The sequence below is a fragment of the Atractosteus spatula genome, chromosome 11 (genome assembly GCF_055471065.1).
Source record: "Atractosteus spatula isolate fAtrSpa1 chromosome 11, fAtrSpa1.hap1, whole genome shotgun sequence".
NCBI classification, from domain to species: domain Eukaryota; kingdom Metazoa; phylum Chordata; class Actinopteri; order Semionotiformes; family Lepisosteidae; genus Atractosteus; species Atractosteus spatula.
The window spans coordinates 50,197,178-50,214,335 of NC_142716.1; the positions used below are offsets into that span (position 1 = coordinate 50,197,178).

General features: G+C 53.0%; 2 protein-coding genes across 3 annotated transcripts; both read right to left on the reverse strand.

Moving 5' to 3' along the window:
- Positions 1-305: 305 nt before the first annotated feature.
- Positions 306-11,192, reverse strand: slc25a10a (solute carrier family 25 member 10a). Its single transcript, XM_088926672.1, has 11 exons — positions 10,696-11,192; positions 8,076-8,195; positions 6,531-6,645; positions 6,394-6,442; positions 5,039-5,080; positions 4,122-4,165; positions 3,769-3,839; positions 3,127-3,219; positions 2,917-2,994; positions 2,607-2,663; positions 306-2,344 (listed from the first exon to the last, which is right to left on the reverse strand). The coding sequence occupies exons 1-11, from the start codon at positions 10,783-10,785 to the stop codon at positions 2,243-2,245; spliced, it is 861 nt and encodes a 286-aa protein (XP_088782798.1). The 5' UTR covers positions 10,786-11,192; the 3' UTR covers positions 306-2,242.
- Positions 11,193-12,968: 1,776 nt separating this feature from the next.
- On the reverse strand, positions 12,969-16,443 carry mrpl12 (mitochondrial ribosomal protein L12). Of its 2 annotated transcripts, none has more exons than XM_088926674.1 (5): positions 16,243-16,443; positions 14,558-14,747; positions 14,105-14,176; positions 13,529-13,666; positions 12,969-13,415 (listed from the first exon to the last, which is right to left on the reverse strand). In XM_088926674.1, exons 1-5 carry the CDS (start codon positions 16,299-16,301, stop codon positions 13,299-13,301), a joined length of 576 nt encoding a protein of 191 aa, XP_088782800.1. In that variant the 5' UTR covers positions 16,302-16,443; the 3' UTR covers positions 12,969-13,298. The 2 variants fall into 2 exon arrangements, with proteins under 2 accessions (XP_088782800.1, XP_088782799.1); XM_088926673.1 differs by lacking the exon at positions 16,243-16,443 and adding an exon at positions 15,883-16,072.
- Positions 16,444-17,158: the final 715 nt, after the last annotated feature.

Below are 17,158 nucleotides of genomic sequence, written 5' to 3' on the forward strand. Positions count from 1 at the left end.
GTGAGAAAAGGCACTTTGCTCTACAGCAGTCGGCTTCAGCTCAGCCCTGAGTGCCGAAAGGGCGGCCAGGTCTGAGTGGATGACTTCACACATTGATCAAGCCTGAAACTGAGGCAGCGGTGAGCACGTTCTCCACAAACATGACTGGGATCTCGGATCGCTGTTTCGGAGACTCTGCGGTGAACGGGGTGCTCGCTGTGTGCCTGGGAGGTGACAAGGAGGTGGAGTTGGGAGGGGGCTCAACTCGGGTGAAGTCTCTATGGACTACCTGCTCGTGGAAGTCGAAAGAGGAGACAACTCACAAATATTCGAAGTGTTTTATTTCATTTCCAAAAATCAAGGTTTGTTTCTTTTCTATAATACAAAAGAAAAAACAAAAACAATGACAGAACATGAAAATGACTGCATTATTCTCATCTGCTTGTGTCCTACAATTACAGCTGTTTCTGGACTCACTTCCAGAACAACTCTGTGCCCATAATTTTTCATAATCTTTTCAAAAGATCCCTCAGTTAGATATACTGGCTCACAATCAATATTTAAGAAATCACTCCTGGTCAATCTGAGCCTGTAGTCCTCCTGCAGTTTGGAGGAGCTTAAAATAAGCTCTTGGCTATTTTGCTTAGATGTTTTCTAAATTGATGTATAATTCACACCAATAAGACTTTTGCAGTTGCTCAGAGCTGAGACCACTTCCTGGTATCTCTGAGCCCAAGCTCACTGGTCTATATGTCCACTGTGTGCATTTGTCTGTATGCAAAAATATCTAAAATATCTCATAATTCTATTCTGTGAGTTTCAGGCATTCATAACCTGGGTTTCTGTCCCTGGTATGTCCACAGTTGGTCAGAGTCACCCCTGCCCACACTGCACACACAGAACAGACCCTGTGCTTGAGGAACTCTCCTCACTTTTCCAGTTACACAAGTGTTCTAAAAGCACATAATTTACCAATCCAGTGTTCCAGTGCCAAACTCAGTATTATGGAAACTAGGATATTGCAACAGCACCAGAATTAAAGCATGAAATGAGCCCCCAATTCTGATTATACCCCTGTTGAAACAAATCTGAGAAGAGGCACTGTTCTCCTCTAGAAACGCTGGGTCAGGTTCCTGCTGAATAAGTCTGGACTGTACTGCAATAAGTGCTCAAGTGTACAGTGCTCCGTCATACTGTCACACTCCTCTTTCTAGAACTAGTGCAGCCTAAATAAGCATCAAGGAACACTGGAGCTCATGTCTACAAACCACCTGCATTAGCTCGTACTTCTGAGTGAATGGCCTTCCACTTTAACCCAGCACAAGTCACACACAGATACTTTCACCTACCGCTGAGATGCAGCTGAACACTGCACCCTGCTGGACATGTCAATTAATGATGAGAATGATTTTCAAACCTGAAAAAAAATTATATACTCTGTCTCCTAAAGATTCAGGTGCATGGAGGAGCAAAACTCCAAACTTGCACTGAGATAATAAATCTGTTTTTAAGACTGAGCTTTCTAGGTATGGTTACAAAACAGTTCCAATACATTACACTAAACAAGATAACTATAACCCAGTGTTTCTTCTAAACCTTTCAGTTTTACAGAACAACAGAAGTGCTGCGTCCAACTACCTAATGATCTACCTTGGCTCCAGTCCCAGTGAAAGCCCAAGCAGGAGCCGAATTAAAGCTCATCGTCACCACTAGAGAAGAGCCGGTTTTGCAAAGGACTGTGACTGTGGCTACAGGGATAAGAACAGGGCAGTGTGCTCCAGACTTGAGCCTCCAACTGGCGCCTCCCTGCAGGTGCAGAGCCGAGTACTGGCACCTTGACTCTTACAGGAGTTAATTCACTGCTGCCTGCCATCACGCCTGTGGCTCCAGTCACACACAGCACAGGAAATATAGAGCCTTGTTTCAGACACAACATCCCCCTATTCATGTCTGCAGCTGCATCCATTTTTATATGATAGAGAAACATCTACCAAGGCCTACAGCACTTGCAAAAAGTTGGGGATTTTGTCTATGAAACAAAGTCTTCCGGCTCACTCCTGGGTCACTTATGAAACACAGGGAGGAACTATCTCGCATGTCAGAGTCTGTGCTCCCCTGTCTAGTAACACGGCCATCTCTCGAGGGCAATAATCACACTGCCTGGTGGTGGCGCTCATATCCCGGCAGCAGTGAGGAGGAGATAGTGGCAGTGGAACTGGGGGGGGGGGGGTCCAGCAGTCTGGGGTCAGAGGTGAGAGGTCACTCAGGCGATGACAATGATGCCGAAGTTCTTACGCAGTTGCTCCAGGAAGACGAAGGTCAGCACGGTGTGAGGGACCAATCGGATCGCAGCTGGAACAAAGCCCTGCAACGGGATTGGAGGAGAACAGTCACTGCTCGGTCATGCTGCCCAGCATGCGAAGACGCTCTAACTATCACCCGTTTCAGGCTGGGGTGTACAAGGCAACACCAGATACTGCCCCATTTTACACTCATGTTACTGTACGCAAAGATGCAAAGGCAGATGTCTAAAGAGTAATGGCGGCCTCGCACTGACAGAAAATCACGGTTTCTTGTCGCTCACTAGGTCTCCCTCTGATGCCAATGACCCTGATCGGGACCATTACCTTGTAGAAAGCCAGGGGCCCCAGCTTCGCCGTCTCCATCATGCAGTGCATCACTCCCTGCAACACAGAGCATAGTGACCCTCAGCACATCTTCCGCTGCCCTGCCGGGGATACAGCCCATTCACATGCAAGACCTACAACCCTGACCACACAGTCACCCCAATCTCAGACAGCAGGTGGCACTTGAGCCTGAAAACCTGCTGCCCCAGCCCCCCCTAATTTGAGCAGTACCGCAGACAACACAGGTCATACATAAAAAAACAAAAACATGTCTTTGGGATTCGTTTTCACATTTCCTTGCTCTCCTCACCCTGTATTCCCCCTTGGAATTCATCAGTCTGGTCTTCATCACGTCCAGAGGCTGGCAGAGGAACGTGGCACAGCCACCCTGCACAGGAGAGACAGAAACGTGGTTGAAAGACCAAAGATCAGCATCGCAAGAAGAGGACTGGCTGGGGGGGCAGAGCGCTGCTCAGCGTGAAGTCTCTGAAATGGAGTTGCTGGCAGAGGTCAGGCTCACCGCAATAAAGCTGGCCAGGAAGTGGGTGAAGATGTTGTCTGACAGGAGGCCGGTGCCCAGGACCAGCTGCTTGGCCTGGTCATAGCAGGACAACTAGAAAACACAGAAGACAGCACACAGAAACACGAGACAGGGGGTCAGTTCAACTGGCCGTCTGAAGAGAAGAAAATAATGCCCATTTCTGGAAGCACTTTACAAAAAATTCTTTACCAGGATTCATTTAAAAAAGGCTAAAAAATTTAGTCATTTCATTTTAATACAGACACTAGAAGTCTACTTCTACTTATTTTCATGTAGGGTTATTGGAGTCTGAAGCACATAACTGAAGCTGAAGTCAAGTAATTTCTTCTTGTATCCTGTGGTTCGTGTCTAACTGTTCATTCTGGAGAAATCTGCTGGTTTGACTATCAGAAACGTCAAGGAGCCTGGATACTTTGATCAGGTCCTCTCGTAGTCTCTTCTATTCAAGACGTTCCTTCTCGACCAGGATCATACACGTATACATGTAAAAATCCCCTCATCACTTAGCTTCTATCAGCCAAACGGGCTCGATGGGTCAGGTGTGTGCCCTTTCCCGAGCTCTTTTGCCGTCAGCTCAAGGGCTGTGACTTTGCTTTGTCTCTTGGAGCAGCAGACACCTACCTGCCCCACTGTGACCAGAGCTCCCCTGCTGGAGGCCATGGTAGCTCCAGAGAACAGCTTCCTCAGCCCCTCTGTACAGACAAGAGCAGAGATGGGCTGAGAAACCAGGCAGCCCCTCAGTGCGCATCCAGACATGCGGTTCCCCAGTCCGCCAGCTAACCCTCTTCACACCACTGTCTCCACACGCTGCTGCAGTCCAACTCCTCACCACACCCAGACTAGGCCACTGCTCACACCCCACACAGCCCCCACACAGCCCCCACACAGCCCCCACACAGCCCCCACACAGCCCCCACCTTCCAACCAGCTTCACCCCCACCCCAGTCCCCACACCTCCCGTCCTGCAGCCTTACCTTCCCGCCAGACTCGGATCATCCCATCCAGGGCATGGGCATAGCTGGGAGATAGAGAGACAAGACCCTTTAGACCACAGGGGCGCCAGCGCTCAGCCGCAGCGAGGAACAGGCAGAGGAGCGCCGGTCCACAGCCCTGTCCCCATTGCGCCGCAAGCCAGCGTATCGCACTGGAAAGCCTCAGGCTCATTAGTAGAAGAAACATTTCTTCTTTTTCAGTGCGGTAGGAGGCGACATGCCTGATACAGCCAAGGCTGAACACCGCTGGACCCTGTTCCGCTTCCACTGGCCTCCCCTCCTCCCCACCACTGCTTGCTGGTGACGAATCCTTTCGGCCTTTAACTGGTGTTCAGAGGCAGAAACCAGCCTCCTGCATTGCTAGGCAACACGACACCAAGCTCCACCATTGGCTGCTTCAGGGTCACATGAGAGTGACATCATCAAGACCGAAGAAGGTTTACTTGACGTGTTTCTATACAACTCATTTTAAGATGAGATCACCACCTCTGCTGCCTCTTGGTTACTCTTTCAGATCTGGTGATGCCACCTAACTCTTTAACTTCAGAGGACACAGCATGATGCTTGACAGAAATAAGTCTAGTTTTTTCCCCATTTGTAACCTGCCTTATGTTACGGTCTTATTTAATTTATATATACTCAACTGCCTACTTGAAGATCAACTGCAAAATCCCCCAGCTCTTGTTTCTGTCTCTGGACAGGTCTTGGATGTGGAGACCTGCTCCCAGGTCATGCAGAGATGCTGGCGAGTGTCTGCTGTCACTCCCTGAACAACAAACGGACCGACTGAGGAGGGACTGAAAAGCAGCTCTTTGTCTTTAGTGGTTTGGGTGTCTTTAGTTGTTAAACTGGTCTTGGCCTGGCTCAGAGGCTGGTGTTTGGGGGGTAAGAACACTTACTTTCTCCTCAGGTGTGCAGGAAGTTTAACATCATTCTGCATTCTGGAAAAAGAAGAAACAAAACAGAGTTAAACTTCACAAAATGTGGTCAGAACCAGCACAAAAATCTCTGTTTAAATTAATCACAGATGTTGACATTTTAGAAAAGTTGTCACATAATTTCAGAAAGTTTGCATGAGTGCAGTTCTACGTGTGACATCAGCGTGCTGTACTGCAGCGGGCACTGTTGGGGACAGCCTCAGGGCCCACATGGGAGGCCTAGCGTGAGGTAACGCTGACATCTTGTGGAGCTGACCTGAACTACACCTGCAGTGCTATTTCCTGACAGTGTTCTTCCACTGCTAAATCCTCTCTGGCCCCAGAATACAAGGCAGCAGTTGGCAGACTTGACATATGCAATGTCCACTGTAAATAATTAGGACCCAGTCTGTGCATGATGATATTTCTACAAGCACCCCAGAGCTCACACAGGGGTTAGTGGCCCCACACTGCCCCTCTGTTCACGAAGCAGACAGGTCTGCTGGACTGGTAATGATGGAAAAACACCAGGAGCCCTTCAGGGTGTGCGTCTCCTCCTCTCAGCCCAGCCCGGTGCAGTTCTGCCTGGCGAGGCCGAGGCAGCCCAGACGAGCTCCAGGTGACAGCTGGACAGAGGCTCTTTTGCACGTCTGTGAATCATTTATATCTGTTCTTCAAGAAACAGAATGTGTGAATTGAAGCTTCTGCATGAATTATGGCACTGAATGCTGAAACAATGTATGGGATTATCTGGGTGATGGTGGAGGTGGGGGAGGGTCAGCAGAGTTTCTTGATGGATCTGAGCCAGACTGGACCTGCTGCAGCTCAGTCCACAGGTCACTCCAATCAGCCCTGGAGACCCTCTGCTGCTCTGCCCAGCTCGAGTGCTTCACAGCCACGTGTCAAGTGCCAGACTGAAAGCAGCACCAGAGCAACAATGAATCACCCTGCCTAATCGGTGACAGCTGCACCCTCCTTCTTACCACATGCCCGGCTGAAGCAAACAGAGCAATTAAACCTGTCTGCAAGACGCTGTGCAGAGCCCTGCTGGCAGACGGACAGCCCACAAGGCCAGAGCCCACACACAGCACTGCTGGCCTCTGGTCCACCGCCTGCTCCAGGAACAGGTGAGAGGACGTGCCCACAACTAACACAACTCAAGACACTTGGACAGTTGATCCCTCAGCTAAACCCACAAACTAAAAATTCACTGATCATATAACATGTTTCCCGTCAGAACAGTGACCATCACTGCGTATTGTGTGTGACGCAGAGACCTGTGGTCTGGCACATCCCCCGAGTCCCAGACTCCCTCTCCGACGTCCCGGGTGCCCTACCTGACGTTGACCATGTCTGCAGGTGTGCCAATGAAGCCTCCAGTGAATCCTGCAGGGGAAGAGAGAGTGTGAGTGAAACCCTCTGCAGCCTGGCTGAGCGCCTGCACGATGCACAGTTACACTAGGGGGCACTGTACCTCCAAAGGCTCCCAGCAGCACTTTCTGGTAGAAGGGAAGAGGGCCCTGGCTCCCACTGCACACCCAGTCTCGCACGGTCTCGTAGATGGCAAACCGCGTCAGGGAGTAGGTCATCTGGAGGGAGTGAGAGAGCAGGAAGCACCAATTCAGCAGCCATTCCCACTGCATCCCTGCTACAACAGCCGGGCACGATTTCAGCACACAGGCCGATGGCGGCTAGCTGCATGATGAACTGATAAAACCTACAGGCTCTGAATACGCCTGAATAACAGTATGCTGTGCCCACTGCCCACCACAAGAGGGAGACATTCCACAGTACAATGAACAGCCAGTCAACAGCTGGAAGAGGCCACTGCAGCTGTGCTGCTCCACAGTCTCCATCAAGCAGCCACTCCTGAGCGGAGAGCCACAGGCAGTGACCGCGGACTGCAACTAAATGTAAATATTCATAAAGCTTGCATGCTGCCAGGCATGCGCGATGCTGTGATAAATGTAGCACAGCAGTCAAGGGTTTGTGGCTGTGGCCCTTCTCTGGCAGGGCTGTGGCTCACTGGCGGCACCTCCTGGCCACGAGCAGCACTGCCTGCTCACACAGGAACTGTGCAGATCAGTGCTTCCCTGCCTCTGGACCGACACAGACAAGCATGCAGCATTCCTGTGAAAATGTTCTTCACCTTTAGTGCATCTGCTCTATTGCATTAGAGTTCAATTAATATTTTGCACTACAAACTACAAAGTGGCATCAATTCATGTCTAAACCGTCTATCCAGGGTTTATTGTTCTCGCCTGCCGCGTGGTGGATGACATCTGGAATACAGACCCTATCCCTGATGCACACTGCCTGAGCTCCAGGCCCAGAGCCAGAGCCCTGCTCAGTGGAAACAAGTGCACCCGAGCACAGGGCAATTACTCAGCTGTCCCACAGCACTTCTGAGCCCTGTATAAACATCAGCCTTCTATATGAACACCTGCATGATGGGTAAAAAGCAGTCTAGCAGATCCTATTGGGTTTGTCTGCTCCTATTTGTGCTTGGTGTTATGAGATATACAGATCATCTCTGCATCAGAGCTACTCACTTCAGAATAGCTGGGATCTGAACATCATGAAACCCCAAACACACGCACACAACACACACCCTCTCACTGCACTCTGCTGCAAGACCAGCTGACACAAACCTGCCGTCTTTCCAAACAAAGAGAGAACGAGACAGAAGAGGTGGGGGTTACACACTTCGGGAGAGACACAGAAACAACAGGAGCAGAATCCCAGGGGTGGAGGGGGAAGGTACAGGTGTGCGAGGAGAGAAACTCAGGAAAAACTGCTGGGAAGCAGGAGAGCAGCTCAGAGCGAGCAGATTAATACTCTGAGCTGCTCTCCCACAGGAGCCAAGTCTAGCCAGGAGTGAAAGCAGGGTCTGTCCGACTGGCCGCACTGCTGCTCCCACGGTGGTGATGCTTTGTTGGAAATGCTTGCGTCTCCGCCCCTCTGCGCCCCCAGTTCTCCTGTGGGGGTTCACGTCGTGAACGAGCCCCAAGACACGCACCTGCCTGCAGAGCGAGGCGCTGAGGCCGTTGTACAGAGCCAGGACGCCATCCTGGCGGATCACGTGCAGCGCCATGCCCGTCATCCGCATCTTCACTTCCTGCTGCGTCTGCAGGTGCACCTGCGGGGACAGCGAGCGGGCGGGGCGTTACTGCCGAAAACAAGCACAGGCCTGTAGAGCTCAGGAGAAGGAGAAGCAGGTCATAGCTCAAGCACAAACGGAACAACCCCAGCTCTGCGCCACGCAGCAGGACAGCGGCACACCGGGCGTTTCTTCTCACGGCTCTTTTTAAAAGGCATCGCCACCAGTTTGCTGCTTTCCTGCTGTCAAAGCCTGTATATTGAGGGACAAACCTTCTCACTTCGAACTGCAGGTATTCACAAAGTCCTTGACAGAAAATCCCCAAATCTTTGTAACGGGTGCATTTTATTGAACAGGTATGACGTGCAGGGCAGTAGAGTGTGTCATCAGTACTGAAGCCTGTAAAATCTGGGCTCATGCCTTGCACCAGGTTTATGGCGCCGGTCCTGCCGGATTGTGTCCCATTTCTCCGGCAGAGCCTGGACAAGCATGTGCCTGTTTACTGGTTTCTGATGCCACATATCATCCCAGCTCATCCCACACACGGCAATGGGCTCAGGCAGTCCGTAGCATGGCTGTGGCATTGCTGGTGCAGTCTGGCTGCCTCCAGTCACTGAAAGCACAGTTCTACAGCAACTCGACTCTCCTGCCCAGAACAGCACACCTGGGCCTCCCCAGAGGTCATTCGAGGTGTCTGAGGCTGGAGGTCTCCGGCCCACAGCCTGGCACTGGGAGGTGATGTCCTGCCAGGCTGAAGACTGCTGGCTGTGAACTCCGGTCCTCACCAGGCTGGACAATCACCTCATCACCTGAACCCAATCAGCTCTGGCTGGCAAGGGCATTGAGAGCTCTCGAGTATTTCACAGTCACTCCTGAATGAGCGCAGGTAGCATTTAAACGGTATTGTAAAAAAACGTCTCTTCTTATAGTCCAGATATATTCTACACCTAAAAGCCCAACTAATTCTAGCCAGAGGAACACAGATCATTGCACCTTTTTAAATTGTGGTACTTTCAGGCACTTCAAATGTGCTAAATGCAAACAAAAAATGCCATGAATATTTTAATGTTGAAACCTGAAGGTGATTAATTATAGCTGAGCTGACTTAGTTACCCCAGTATCAGTGGTTGGGTTCCTGTACAGGCTGGCAGTCACAAAGACTCTGTCCCTTTAAGCCCTGCGTCTCAGCCAGCCTGCATGTGATTCAGCAAACTGTCTGCTTGCCTCAGCTCCTGCCCAAGTAGGACAAAGTTCACTTTTACGAGTGCAGTGGCCCCATTCACTCTCTTCAGCGCCCCCTGTCTCCAAGCCAGAGTTCAGCACTTGTTCCAGTGGCCACTTGGTCACTGAGGGGCCAAACTGCCCTGCAGTCCAGTTAACCCCTCTCCTGCCCTGGCCTGCCCTCAGACCCCATGCACACACGATGGACAGTCTTACAGGTCTGCTGGCCAGTACCCCAGCAGATTGAAGCAGGAAGAGCAGACCCGAGCCCTGCACCCAGGACTGCAGGAAGCACTACTCCTCCAGCCAGCGGCTCAGGCCCACAGGAACACAGCCTCTCCCACACAAGCCACTGGTCTGACCACCAGGACAGTCTGCTGCAGTGCCCACAGACACCTTCCTGTTGCCAAAGCACAAGGCTGGCGCCACCTGGCGCGGCCCGGTCATCCGGGTGAGCAGAAATCAGGATTCCCTGGGAAAGGGCCGAGAGACAACCGGAAGCATTCAGCTCTGGGAGTCTCCCAGCTGGACTGTGGCTCCTTACAGAGCAGCAGCCAGGACTGAGCGCCCACATGGACTAAATATCGCCATGGAGACAGGAGCCGGCCGCCTGGCCTTGCGCCGGGTTTGAGCTGAAGATCTGTGCCCTGATTGCACTGCTGGGGCAATCTATAATACCCCAAGGGCAGGAGGACACTCATTTAACACATTGGCTCTCTGTGCAGGGGCAAGAGCAGAAGCACTAAGCAGTGGCTATTAAACACTCTGGAGACAGGTCTGTCCCAATCACTTCAGCGGAGAGCACCTTGCGACATCACTGCACTTGGTGCAGAGCCTGTGTGCATTGGGCTATGACCTTCCCCGCACAGCCAGATGACTGCAGGCCTCGTTAGCGCCACTGGGTAACCTGGGGCACACCAGTCTGGTCCGTCCCTGATGCACGTTCATAGCCCCCAGAAGAATCATGGATTTTACCTCCAAGAGGGAAGGAATATCGGCTCATGTCACACCGAGAGACGGCAGTTAACTACATTACTGCTGTGAGAGCGCCTGTGTCGCGTCCGCAGCCGGGAAACTGATCCTGCAACGTCGCACCCGCGAGACACGTCACTGCACGAGCAGCCCTGGCTTCGAACCCGAGCAGAGGCCGCGCGAGCGACAGCAGGCCGCACGGGAGGGCACGAGGACGCGGAGCCGGCCGGACAGGGGTGCTGGCGGGGACGCTATGCGGGCACGCCGGGGCAGCGGCCCTGCGGTCCCCGGGCCGGACCTGCGGACGGGCGAGCTCTCGCTCAGACAGGCGGCGCGGCAGCGTTACCTTCAGAAGGTCCAGAGGGTGGGTGCAGCACGCAGCCCCACAGGAGGCCAGACCCCCGAAATACCACCTGGACACCCTCTTCTCAGCCATGGCGAGTCCTCCTCCTCCGGCGTGCTCTCTTCCTTCCCCTGAGCTGGGCTTTAACGGGCGGCAGCGCTGCGCACACTGTAATTAATAACCTCCTGTAGTTAATCTTCAAACCTCCTCTGACTGGCTTGATGTCCCCCAGCCTGCACAGAAAACAGCATGTTTGAACTCGGAATCAGTTCGGGAAGAGCAGGGAGAGAACACGCACGCAAACAGCCCAGCTCAGCCAATCTGGCAGCAGGCTCGGGAACTGCCTCCTCGGTGCTGATCCACCCCAATCAAAGGCTGTCCGGATTACAATGTATCCGCTGTGTGCCTGAGAACCCAGCACGTCTCTCTCCTTTCTGTCTCCCGCATTGTATCGCTTCAGCGGTGCAGCGAGCCGGAGGTACACTCAGCACGGCCCCCTCGGCCCGCCCCTCGCTCTTAAAGAGACACGCAGCTGAAATCACCGAGAGCCGTCGGCTCTCTCCCTCGCTACTGTGGGACAAAAGCCCTGCGCAGCGACCCCTCCCCTCCCCCTTTAAACGGCTTCAGCGCCATGCTTTCCAAATCCTCCCTGGCACGTCTCTCTAGGGCAGCGGGTTCATGCTCATTGTTCAGGGAAACACTGTAACTGCGCCTCGACTCAGAAGTTTATTCAGGATCCGTGTGAAGCTGCATTCCTATCTTGCTTGTTGTGCGGAGGCACGTTAGCGTGTTTTGTCAGGAAAGGAAATTTATAATAGTGCTGTGCAGTCAGAGCCTGGGGAGCTGCAGACTTCAGGGTGACCTGAAATCATTCTATCCCTTTATCCCTTGCTTTTCTCCTCCGCTGGGCAGAGGAGAGTGCTGGGACAGCCACAGGCACGACAGGGTGAGGTGGGCAGACTGGGGCTTGAGGGTGAGGTCGGACTGGAATGGGCCGCTGCTCTTGGCCCACGCTGGGCTCCTGTCCACCGCTGCACCGGTCCCGCCAGCTGTGGAGCGCGGACACATGGAAGATCTGATCCAGGGAAAACAGGAAACTCTGGGAAATTGAATTCAAGCAAACCAACACCTTGCATAAAGTTTCTCAGAACCTTCTAGTTTCAGTACTTGAGGGATTTCCTTCCCATCAGTTATGGGCTGCAGGACCAGGACACCAGGCAGCACTGGCGCACAAGACAGAGAATCTCTGTCCCTGCAGACCGCAGCACTGGAGCACGAGAGTCTCTTCACCCCACCAGAACCCCAACCTGCAGCACTGCTGTGAATCGCTTAGCCAGACCAGTAGGAACGGCAGGAGCTGAAGCCAGGATACTGGTCCTCAGGACACATTCCCGTCTCCTTTTGTGGAAAACTGCAAAGTCATCTGAACCAGGAAGTGGGGAGCTGAAGGGGATGGACCAGGAGAGAGGTGCCGAGTCACCGCCTTTAGGAAGGAAGCCTCCTAAACCTGTCCTCCTTTTCAGGGCTGCGATTGCTCAACCACAGCCTGTCTGTAAACGACCTGAGATCCAGCCGCTTCCCCCTCAGCGACTCCTGATCTCCCCGCCTGTGAGGACACGTTCACCAGGAAACGTTCAGGCAAACACAAAAACACTTATTACACACCAATGTCAAGTCTAGAAGTTCACTTGATGGGTTTTCTATTTGGACATAAATATTGGTACAACAGGCAACAGGTGCTGCCGTCTGAGGTTCAGCCTGCAGAAAATAACTGTCTGCTGCACTACGTCCCCTGTGGATAGATGGCGCGCTACACTCACAGAAACACGCTTCTTTCACAATCAAACCCAACAGCAACAATAGAACACATCCTTTGGCACCGGCCATCACACAAGGGGGGGGGGGGAATCTCAAGAAGACCTGCTGCCCCCACATCCCAGCACTGCCTCTCTCCCTGCAGATATTTCCACATTGGAAACAGCAGAACAGCAGGGATCAGGTATCCAGGGAAGACACTAACAAGCTGGTGGAGATGAGTTCCCACCCCTAAGCAGGCAGGGGCAGGGGCACAGACCCGCAGCACGCAGAGAGTGACACAGGACACAGGGGGCCCTGCAGAGGACACTCTGGGACCCAGTTTCCTTGTTGACAAGCTGTCCATGTGCTTTAATTAAGGCGTAATGGTACAGTTTGCCCACAGGGAAAAACTATGGATATTCAGGAGATATCAAAATTGTTTATTGCATCTCAGATGCAGTTTCTACCACAAATAATAAAAAGCTTCAATTTTTATTGTTTTAATATCATGATGAAAACCCGACCAGGCAATTCCAGCACAGATGAAAGACGTATCCTGTAACGACTCGGACCCGACGTCCCGCTGGCAGCTGCTCTGCTCTCCCTCCGGGGCAGCGGAGCAGCAGCGGAGCTCTGCTGCCGGGGAGTCCGGCAGATGGTCCGACGGGCAGCGTAAGCGGTTTCAGTCCCGAGACACAGGCGGGCCCGTGCGCCGCCCACAGCCCGGGCAGAGACAAGTGGAGTTCAAGGCAAGACTCTTGTAAAATAAAAAAAAAGGACCAAGAACAAACAACGACAAGTGTGCAGCTCTACTCCAAGACGACGGTGCCTCCCGCCGCCTCCAGCGCCGCCTTCATCTTCTCGGCCTCGTCCTTGGACACGTTGGCCTTGATCTCCTGAGGCAGAGACTCCACCAGCTTCTTCGCCTGTGGGCACCGAGAGGGAGGCATGAGGGAGAGGAAGCACAAGCGACCTCAGGACAGGGAGGAAGAGGCAGAGGGGAGTGACACGCCCCCCCCCTTGGACTCCGGGGTCGTACCTGGACCAGGTTAAGTCCCTGGATGCAGTTCTTCACCTCCTTAATGAGCTTCACCTTCTCTGCAGTCTTCAGCTCTGTTAGCTTCACCGTGAAGTGGGTTTTCTCCTTCTTCACTGGGGCAGCCTCCTCTTCCACTGCCTGGAGCAGACACAGGTCACACAGACATCGTTCAGAGCTGGAGACCCACTGGCTGGAGCCTGAGCTGCACTAATGCAATGAGGACTCAGTCCAGCAGCATGGAGCAGTGCTGCAGAGCTCAGCACTAGTAACTGGAAGGCTGTGGGTTCAGATCCCAGATGGGGCTCTGCTGTAGTACCCTGAAGCAAGGCCCTTCGGTATAAAAGGGCACAAAGACCAACATTTCAATTACCAGAACTCAGCAGGGAGAACAAAAACATGCAAGGACAGTGAAACTCACTCTTAGACCAGAACAGCCAGTTCGATTCCTCAGTGGCTTTAGACCTGGAATCTGTACTAATTTACACCAATTAAGCCATTAGTAGCTCAGAAATGGAGGTAAAGAGAGGATGGACCAGGTCTCCAAAACTTGTGTTTGTGTGTGTGTGGGGGGGTTACCTGAGGCACAGGAGCTGCTGCTGCCATGGCACCCACTGGCATCATGCCCACATCCTGGATATTCAGGGTTTTCTACAGGAGGAGAAACACCAGTCAGTCAACACAGTGGCTACAACCAGACGATCATTCTCCCAACTACAAAAAAACTAAAGGCTTGGAAATGTTTAAGAAATGTTTTCCACACATGATGTGGTGAGCTGTGGGAGCAGAGCTGCTCTTCCCAGAACACTAAGAAAGCAAGCAGAAACAGAGTCAGAATGTCTCAGCCCTCTGTGAAAGCTGTGTTGCGATCACTGCGGAGAGGCTGTTATAAAACTGTACAAGATCACCTGGAAAGCTGAGAGAATGAGGCTGGCATCACCTCACCGGGAGAGAGCAGGGCTGAGTGTGGCCACCGCCGCGTCCCGCCGGCCGGCTGCCCTGCCCCGTGCAGAACCCCCTCTCCCCACCCACCTTGAGCAGCTCGTTGAGGTCGGACACCTCCAGTAGCGTCAGCCCAGCGATGTCGTTGACCAGCTGCTGGATTTTGGGGGAGTACTGCTTCGGGGCGTCGTCGAGCAGAGGGGCCGCCAGGGCGTCGGAGCCGCTGGGGGAGCTGGTCTTCAGTCTCCGCAGAGCGCAGAAGGTCGGCAGCGCCTGTTGACTGGCACATGGTAACAGCAGAGGACTCAGCGCACAGGGCCATGGACACATCCCCCCTGGCCTGTACCAGTCAAGGCCACCTAATAATCCCCGTCTCTGAACTGGCTCCATCACTCTGCTCTCCTCCCCACTGAGAGCTGTGTGAGGAGCAGACTGGCACATCATCCAGGTGGGGCTGCACACTGGTGCTGTTGGAGGGGATCCCCATTACCTGTAAGGAGCTTTGAGTGGAGGGTCCAGAAAAGCGCTATATAAACGTAAGGAATTATTATTAAATTATTAAGAGCAGCTCCAGACGCGAGGAGGCCAGTCGGCCCGCCCAGTCCAACACCTGCTCAGGCAGGGGGCTCACATACATCCTCAAGGGCCACAATGCAAAATCTACACATCAGCAGCATCTGCAGAAGTGAGGAGAGACATTACATTGGTCCAGTTCAGGGTGGACCAGCTGAGTTCAAATCTAATCCACAGATCCTGAAGCAGCTGATTCCAGAGAGCCGTATAAAATCCCGCAGGACTGAGGACCAAGGAACACAACCGGAGAGCCGGTGTTGTAGCACAGAGCAGTTACACCAGACCCTCAGACAGGAACTGACCACAGGACACCTCGTAAACAACTACAATCACATGCCCGCTGATACCCGAGATACCCGTCTGCGACAAACATATTAAGGGGGATTTCTGAATGCTGAGCGCGTTTTTTTTATATGAAGTAGTTTTATTGAGCTCCCACATTAGAGTTTATTACGGCAAGGGGTCTAACCCCTGCAGGAAGAGACCCCTCACAGCACGGAGGACCTGTGACCGGTGTCACGAAACCTCCACAGCTCAATGCTCGTTTTCCCCTGCGGTATTCGCGAGTGTTGGCCCGCCGTCTGCTCCCTGCCATCGCCGCATTCGCAAGTTGGAACCTGAGGCACCTGAATTTGACAATGTGACAATATAACTATGTAACCTCTGCATGTTAAACTCATACGAATAATAATTCTCGAGTGTCTAAAGGTGCATCTTAGTATGCCGACTCCATGACACTAGTGCAAAACGTGTCGACCTTCTCCTTCCTTAATACTGCAGCACCGTTTACAGCCTCCAGTCCCAGGAGCCTGTCGGATTCACAGCCGGGGGACAGGACTGACCTTGGCTCCGCTCGATACGGATTTCGGCCCTGAATCCAAATTCTGCCTCCATCACTTCTGACCATAACGTCTCGTCGGACACCAAAACACCCGGTTTCGGAAAGCAGACTTCTTACAACCAGATATTCCCACAGCGAAACTAAAATACCCCCCACCTTCCAGCTTTGATGACCGCTTTTCTAGGGACAAACCCCACTGAGGGATACGGCACGGCCCGAGCGGAACCCTGCACATACGCGTCTGCATCTTATTCCCCGATGTGCAATCTGTCCTTGAAGGCACTCCACGGGCTGCAGCACTCCGGTTACAAAAAGATGCCGTACCCGACCGAAACCCGGACCGGTGCCGGTCAGCGCCCACCTGTACGTCTGCGAGGCCAGCCGCAGCGCAGTTCTGAGGCAGTGCCTGCTTCGGTACATCGCGGCTCTCACTCGGGTGAAGAGATGTGCGTCTCAGATCCTTCTGTCCAGATTGCAGCCGCGTCCCGCTCTACCGCTACTTCCAGCCCCGTCTCAAAAGCACATGGCGTCCTCCACTCTCCCTGACCTACCCACAATGCACTGCCCCTCTTCCTCAAACTTTATTAACAGGCACCACCGCGCACACAGACAGGGCCGGCGGGGTGGATGGAAGCGGGTTGAAATATTGCTACGTGCAAGTTAAACCCTGTGTTACCTTTACACACACTCGATTACTCGATTAACGCAGTTCACGAGCTCCAGACAAGGCTGCTGTATTCTTCAGTAATGTGAAAATGTGTACGACAGTATAAGGGCTCAAAGTCACCAGCCCCTTCGTTGATCTTCACCAAGTGCTGTGCCCTCTGCATTGGTGCTAAAATAATGCAACACGGTGCAACAGTTGTGAGTCAGGGGTGCACAACCCCTGCAGGTCTCATAGTTCTCCGTAGATTTCCAGCTCCTAAAGAACTGGGAGGTGCCTCATCCGCCCAGTTAAGCTGATGAGCGGATCAGTTGAGTAGCTAAGAGCTCAGGTGGAACGAAGCCACTGCAGACACTAAGGCCCTGCGAGACTGGAGCTGAGCCCCCTGCCTTCTGAAGTCAAGTTCTGCAGTATCACCCTGCTCAGTCCAGTATTAATGCTTTGCTGGTGGTCACTAATACCGCAGTGAGACACCCGACGCGTTGATGCTGAGCCCAGGGTTCCTCGCACGTGCAGCCACGTCACGTTGAGCCCTGAGCTCATGCCAGCTGTGTGCCAGGCCCGTGGCAGGGCGGGGGGCAGGGCAGCAGGAATCCTCTTAGTGCAGTACTTC